Source organism: Coffea arabica, chromosome 7c, assembly GCF_036785885.1.
Source record: "Coffea arabica cultivar ET-39 chromosome 7c, Coffea Arabica ET-39 HiFi, whole genome shotgun sequence".
Taxonomy (NCBI): Eukaryota; Viridiplantae; Streptophyta; class Magnoliopsida; order Gentianales; family Rubiaceae; genus Coffea; species Coffea arabica.
In genome coordinates, this window is record NC_092322.1 from 34,427,451 (window position 1) to 34,435,435 (window position 7,985).

Genomic DNA, 7,985 nt, shown 5'->3' on the forward strand with positions numbered 1-7,985 from the left:
TTATCATCATAACCCATATTGCAATTAAGTGCTTGAAAAAAACTGCAGTATAATTTACAAGCCACAAGTCCCGGGTTTTGGAATAAATACAACTAATTTAAATTTGCTGTTACAACACATCAGCTGAATGCAACATTAAGTATTTATCCTCCAAAGCAACTAAACCAAACACAACCACATGCCAAACAAACTCAACACTCTTGTTCAGTTTACGTTTTATTATATTGCAGCAATTTTTTGATCTTAGAAAAATTAGGCCACAGCTAGCACACAAAAGGAGCATCGACATGATGGTCGCTGCAATAGAGGCCTGGCTGCTGAGTGAAGCCCTGTCTTTTCAGCAACTCCCTGGTCTTCAACACAAGTTCCTGATTTGTAATGACACCATCTGACTTAGCAATTATGGTTTGAATGGCATTGCTGAGAGCACCGTAAGAATCACTATTGCGGCCCTGAGGGGTAGCATCCGCAGATGTTTGAAAGGTTTGACATCCACTGATCAGAATGCCACTATCACGAAGTTCCCTTTTGGTTGCACCAGCATAAGCCTCCTGCTTGCTCCCGACGTGTGTTTCCAATGCAGGTTTCACATAATCCTCATCATTTTCCTCCAGCTTCTGCTGGAGGAACTGATGAGCCAAACTTCCAACCATCCCCATAAATCCACCACCAGACTCGCCTCCAGCACCATGCTCCTGGAGTCTGTTCATGATAACCTTCATAAACTTCTTCACCTTAGGACTAGCATCCTCTCCAAAAATGTCAAACAGCGTGGGCCTTAGCTTTCCCACATCAATATCCTCCTTGCCAGTCTTCTGCTTGAGTATATCAATAAGGGTCGAGAGCGGCAAAGATCTGCTCCTAAATCCAGATTCCTCTCCTACTCCTTCTTCCTCTTCTGCTTCTTCTTCTCTACGGTGGTGGCCTCTAAATCCATGAATACCACGGGACTCCAACGCATCTCGGACTTTTTCATGCAAAAAATCCCTAAACCCAAAGCCCCCCTCATCTTCATTCCTCTGGGCGTGAGAAGAAGATCTTTTGGTGCTCTCTCCAATTTGCTCTTTGGCCTCGTCAATTAGGCCACCACTATGGCACGAATCCGAAACAATTGTGATCCGACATCCTTCAGGTACCCGATCAACCAAGTCTCTCATGTCATCATCTGTGGTAAACAACACCAAAAATCTAATCTCAATCTATCCAAATCATTTCCATTCAAACTTTCCATCCAAAAATCCCTATCTGATGCATTCATATCATTCAAAGTTAGTTATTTACCAATCGAAATTGCGGTTTTTAGCAATGGAAACAAAGAACTAATCATCGACATCCATCCATTAACGAATCGATAAGAATAAAATTCTAATCACAGATTCGGGCAAGAGCAAAAATCGATGAAAACATAAAAATGTTGAAGATTACCAGTAATTAGGTTCATATCACAAGGGACAATACACTCATCATAGCCGGTATCATCGTCCTCGCCGGTCTCAGCCGGGAGACGAGTTCCATGGCCGCTGTAGTGGACAAAGAGGATGTCGCCAGGGCTAGCTGATCTGATCAGATCCGAGAGAGCACGGCGGATGTTCCGGCCAGTGGGCTGACTGTAGGAAGAATCAGTGTCGATCAAGATGGTGATGTCATCCTCAGAGAAGCCGTAACGGTCGATCAAACAAGCGTACATCCGTCGGACGTCGTTGATGCATCCTTTGAGCTCTGCCTTTGTGCCCGGATAGTTGCAGCCGATCAGCACTGCCTTCTTCGCCATGAGAGGGTATAGCGAGGATTATGGGAATTTAGAGATGTGGACGTGTGTCAATAGTGGGAGGGAGCATTAGTAGAATATGGCACAATATTGTAAAATAGTTGTCGGTAAAACCAAAAAAAAAAAAGTTGTCTTTATAGAACGGTCAAATGGGCTTTGAAGGAGAGAACACTTGGAACTAAGCTCCTGGACGCCGCAGTAGCAATTAAACTGGTCTCGTGTAAAGCCTTGGAACAACGTTGGGACAAAATCAAAATTTTGTCCCACAACAAAGCGTTACTGAGACAACTTAAGCATCCGAGCTCACCTGACAGCTGCTTAGCAGCTCTGGTTGATGACATTAGTGCTTTACAGAATATGTTTCGCATGTGCTCTTTTGAGCTAGCTAGTGAAGGAAGTTTATCAAGATGTAAAAGGTTAAGTTCATATGCCTTAGGCATTATTTTGGATGAGGAACATTTCTTTCCTCAGTGCAATTGAGCACTAATTGTAAAGTTTCTCGAGCCTTTGCTCGCATCTGTATACTCCTTTTAGTCAATGAAAAATCTTATCGTTTCGTCAAAAAAAAAAAAAATAGAACGGTCAATGTTTGAAGAGGACATTCAATAATTGACAGTGTGAAACTGACGTGTCAAACAAGGAAAAGACTGGTTGAGTCGGATAAATCTCAAACTCAAATTTCAACAACTGATGCTGGAGAAATTTTAGTAACCGGTGTTTGATGAATGAAATTACTCCAAAGTTGTTAATTTTACGTTGAATACGGTCTGGATAAGATTGTGGATTCTTTGTTTATCCAATTTGCATTATTTCATTGGTTAAAGATCAACGTTTCAACATGATAATTAGTTAGTTTGAATAGTGATAAAATATATTTTTTAATATTAGGGTAGAGTTCAAGTTAAAGGTTTAATTGAATTCCAATAAAAAAAAAATCAGTGATCTAGCTCCAAAAGAGGCCAACTCATGATACTGGACAAGTAAACAAGAGGTGGACTCTTTTATTTTTTAACCTTTTTTTTTGTCAAAAGTCAACTTTTATAAATATATAAAGAGTTGCAAAATGTAGAACTAACCATTTTAAAGTAATGGACAACTTCCAAGAAATCTTTATGCCTAAATTCACTAAGTGACAAACGGAAGGAGTCCTTTGGCCTAATTTCCTAAATATGGCTAATGGCCAATGCGGCCAAACATTGATTCCCCAAATTCACTCTCTCTCTCTCTCTCTCTCTCTCAATGAAACAAAAGGTACACGGACAAAAAACTGTGTTTTTAAATTCGGATCCGACTAATCGATAATCCGCAAAGCATTCAGTCCGAGTTTGTTTTAAAAATTGAGTGGCTGAATCTTGATCAAAATTGGTCAAAACCCAAGTTAGACCCAAAACTTTAAAAAACCAAAATATCCCGATTTTTTTTTTCAATATTTGACTTCTGACGGTATTGTCCGCAAATCTCAAAATAGATCTTAATTGAAATGCATAGATCGAATGGTGGACATCCCGGTTGTTGTGGCACAGCCTTTCAATTCTTCCATGATTCAAATTTTGAAAGATCTGAAACTGAAAAATTATGAGAAAATGAGAAGAGAATTGAAGACAAAAATGAATATAAAAAATAGAATTGATGTTCTTGATTAAAACGGATAGATTGGGTGGTGGCTTTGGCGGTGGTGGCATAGCCACAAACAAATCTTCCTGCATTCAAAATTTTGCAAGATCTAAAACTAAAATAAAAGAAAAGTGAAGAAATGAGAAGAGAATTAAAAACAAAAATGAATATTAAAAAAGAAATTGATGTTTTCTTTTGGTGAAGAAAGAAAAGAAGACAAAAATTTTAGAAGTTTGAAAAAACAAAAAGAAGAGAGGAACATAACAGGAATAGTGGATGTTGCTCTTCCTTGTAAACCCTAAGACTTAGAAAGAAGTAAAGAGTTAGACATTGGTCCACAACTTTTCAATTATTCTGTTTTGACCTCTAAAGTTTTTGAACAATGGTAAATGCTTTCATAAATTTCTTTATTTGTTCAAATAAGTATCATAAATTAGTTTTAGACACATCAACTTTCATTTAAAGCTTAAAAATATTCAATTAGAGTTATGATTGGAGGATGCTAAAATTTATGACGTATAAGAATACAAATAGAGTGATAAAAGGAAAAATTTTATCTATATTAACAATACACTTATACATATGTTTACGTATGACTTATTTGATTTTTAATTAATGTATTTATGATAGCATGATAACGTCTGATTCTTAGACCAATCCGACCATGGTCAAACCATCAACTCCGAACTCTTGAATTTGGTCGAATCACTACCCGGTCCAAGTTTCAAAACATAACCAAAAAAAAAACTTGTTAAGTAAGCTAATGTCATTAAAAACAATGTTTAGAAGGAAGATATCATAACAACTCTAATTAATTCTTTCTGCAACAGTATGCAGTCAAAGAGGATCACGGAAAATGGCCAATTTCCTTTGTAGCTTTACTTAGGGCAGATCGGACAACAAGTGCTTGTATCACAAATGCATCTCCTTCACATTGACTTGGTATTAGACCACACATATAATGAATTTGCCATTATTGTCTTTAGCAGGAATTCCTATGCTTGTAATGATCCTACGTCGGCTATGGGAGGAAGTCTTGGGCTGCTTTAATAACCTGTTGTGATGTCCCCCACCTGATCGAGGCCTTTTGGTGAAGCATTAGCCTGTTGTGTTGTCCAGCACCGCCAGGAACAAAATCTATGGCCCCACGGGCCGGCTAACTATGGGACAATATCGGCTAGGGTGTTAGAGTTGGTATCAAAACTTAGGTTTTAGATCTCTGTAGTATATCCTAAGCTTAAAGTTTAGGATACCGAACTGTGGGATATTGTGAAGTTTAAGTGCAATATTAAGCATCTATGTTCATGATGGATAGTAAGATTTGATGTTTGAGGGTTTTTATATTGGGTTGGCGAGAAGAGATGAGAATTGTGTGAGATTGATTTGATTGGAAGAGTAATGGGCCAGTTTCTTGAACAACGATACTAGTTGATGCCTATGGGACTGACTTTGACTTTAACTTTGCATTTGTAAGGAACTAGATATAATTCTTGGAGCGATTGCTTAAGTGGGGATCTTTTGAACTTTCTTTGACGGATGAACTTGGGGTTTAGAATCTACCCTTGGAGAAATTGGGAAACCGTTGTCTCTTGTTTTGTTCTACATGTATGTATGTGTTTGCCGTGTTAAGCTAGAGTATACTCTTTGGATCAACAACCCGTTCTAAAATCTTATGAAGGTGAGAATTTCAAGAACGAAATTCTGTTAAGAGAGGGAGAGTGTGAAAACCCAAAAAAATAGGTTATATTTTATTTTATTTCTTTGAATGCATTTTCTTTACTTTAAATTATTGTCTTAATGTCCTCGATATTTTATAAGTGACTCAAGTTTTTAAATCATTTTCCTTGAATAAGTTGATTCATGTTAAGTTCGTAGCACACTATGGACGTGGGACCCGCTAGCACAGTAAGTGCGATAAATTTTTAACAACTAGGTGAAGTTTTGTATAAAGAGATATTAGTTATAAGGTGCTAAAGGATAATTAGAGATTAGTTAGAGAGATTAGCTTTGGAAGACAAAGAGATGAGATCAAACCCTAAAAGAGCCAAGTGTCGCGAAACCGTTGGATGTTGGACTTTGACCAAGTCTTCTTAACTTTACTATAACCAAACATTGACTAAAATTTCCTCATTTCTTCCCATTTTTCTTAGTCTTGGCCGAAATTCTTGAAAGGAAAAACCAGGGAGAGAAACTTCATCTTCAATCTCAACTTTCTTGCTTGAATCTTAAGTTCCAACCATAATTTGTGCAAACTACTCCATAAAAGTGCTAAGTAAGGTAGATTTCAAGGTGTTGGTGGAGTGATTTTGGAGGAAGAAACCCTAAGCTTCCATCTTTCTTGAGGTTACAAGGTAAGTTTGCCAAGAAATCTCTCTTTGCTTTTAATACTACCATACTAGTGGTAGTTTTATGAGAAATTTCATGATTTGAAATGGTGTTATGGAAATTTTCAGTTTTATGGTGAAATTTCTACTCATATGTGATGCTTGAGGGTTGTCCATGTTTTGATAGCTTTGCTATGTGAAATATTGAGGTTTTATAGGCTAGTTTAACCATTGAGTTAGGAGCCTTAGTTGTGTTTTGGTACTTTGCCTAGTCCTTTTAAACTTAATCAAGTCTTCCACAGTTTTCTGAGAATGTGATGATGTTGTTTTTTTTTTTTTTTTTTTTTTGCTGAAATTCCATTCATTTCTTGCTTTGCACAGTTGCTACATAAAATTAGCAATATAGTAAATTTCTTCTCTTGTTCATACTTCCTAAATTGATTCTAATCAAAGCCCAAAATTCCACCTGTGTACTTCTTTTCATCCCAATCTATAGGAAAGATTTCCATGCCGATTCTCTAGATTTACAAGAAAGCATGCTCCAAATTTTTAGTAGCTTTACCACAAACACTTGCACCATGGATCAACTTTTTCGGTCATTTTGAATATCTCCGAAGTGGCAGGCAAGATACAATGTTAGTAGAGTTTTTAACGAATCAACCTATTTATGAACGTATTCGTATTCGACTCGTTCGAATTCAAAAAAAGTTTAATCATTTAATAATATTAGGTTTGTTTAATAATCGATCCAAACATGAACTTATTCGCGAACTATTTGAATTGTTCGTGAACACACATAAATTTAAATTTAAATACATTTAATATCATTAAATATATATTATATTTTATTTAAAAATTAATTATACATAAATTAGTATTATTTATTTCAATAAATAAATTAAACTTATTCTAAATAATGTATTATTTATTAAAAATATAATTAAATCATCTTCAAAATCAAATTCAAGTTCGAGTTCGAATTCAAATATTTATACAAATAAACAAATCAAATTTAAACAATATTTATAATTCATTAACATTCGAGTTGAACTCGAACGTTGTTCATATATTATACGAACAATGTCTGAACAGCAAGTATTTGCCTAGATTCGACTCATTAAAAGCTCTAAATGTAAGTATTTTCGCAATAAGTAATTCACTTTGTGCTTACATTCAATCCTGAAACTTGATTCCTCAGTTTTCAATTCCTTTGGTTGGAAGGATCAATGTTAATTAAGATGGTGATGTCATCTTCCAAGAAGCCATAATGGTTGATCAAACAAGCATACATGCATTAGGCATTGTTGTTGCATCATTTGAGCTTGGCCTACGTGCAGATAGTTGCAGCCAATCAGCATTGCCATCTTGGCTAAGAGGAGATAAAGAGGATTTAGTAATCTATATGAGGCTAGTGATATTTGTTCTACACGTTTGACCTCAGGTGTACCAAGTATGTGTTTATTTAACTGCAAAGGACTAACTACCTCTTCTCCTTGTGCTTTCTCACTACTAGGAAACCTATCTAGAAAATATCTTTCCCATTCTTTTTGCAGTCTAGCCACTTCTGAGCAAAACTCTACAATCATCACAATCCCTCTGACAAGGTTTAATCCTACGCACCAAATTTTGAAAGCCTAAAGACCCCATTCTCTGCAAGTATATAAATCATTTATTAAGTACAAGGAATATTAGGTGTCGATTCCACAGGAAAGATTATCAATTATCGGTGATTTTCAAATTCCTTTATAATTTAGACTATCACAAATAGAGCAAGCAAATCTATAGTAAAAATGACAACAATGTAACACCCCCACCTCTCCCTAGGACGAACCTTAGAGTATCAGCTGAACGCCTGCCCAACACTCGTCAGGACTTACGCACTCGTTCAAACTTAATATAGAGCCACAGAACAACCATCAACTTAATTAAAATATATTTCGAATATACAAGCCACAACTTCTAAGACTAGCAATTATAATTACAATCCACCAACCAATAATAACAAAATTTACACTTTAAGAGTCACCAATTTCATACAAAAGGTATACTAGCTTCCACCACAAGTCGCTAGTCTAGAACCTCCAATCCACCTCTAAAGTCTGTTAAGGAAAACAAACTTAAAGGGATGAGCGAATGCTCAGTGAGACCAAGAAAACTCAAACAAGCAAGCAAGTAGCACCTAATCAATCAAATAATATACTTGAAAGCAACTTTAAACATGAAGTTTCATTTACATACATAAGTAGGAAATAACACACATGGAAGGATACAGGAGCACT

At 36.2% G+C, this 7,985-nt stretch overlaps 1 protein-coding gene across 1 annotated transcript; it reads right to left on the reverse strand.

The window, feature by feature from the left end:
• LOC113699264 (metacaspase-4-like) lies at positions 1-1,879 on the reverse strand. The gene is made up of 2 exons (XM_027219506.2): positions 1,426-1,879; positions 1-1,165 (listed from the first exon to the last, which is right to left on the reverse strand). Exons 1-2 carry the CDS (start codon positions 1,769-1,771, stop codon positions 264-266), a joined length of 1,248 nt encoding a protein of 415 aa, XP_027075307.2. The 5' UTR covers positions 1,772-1,879; the 3' UTR covers positions 1-263.
• Between the last annotated feature and the right edge of the window lie 6,106 nt (positions 1,880-7,985).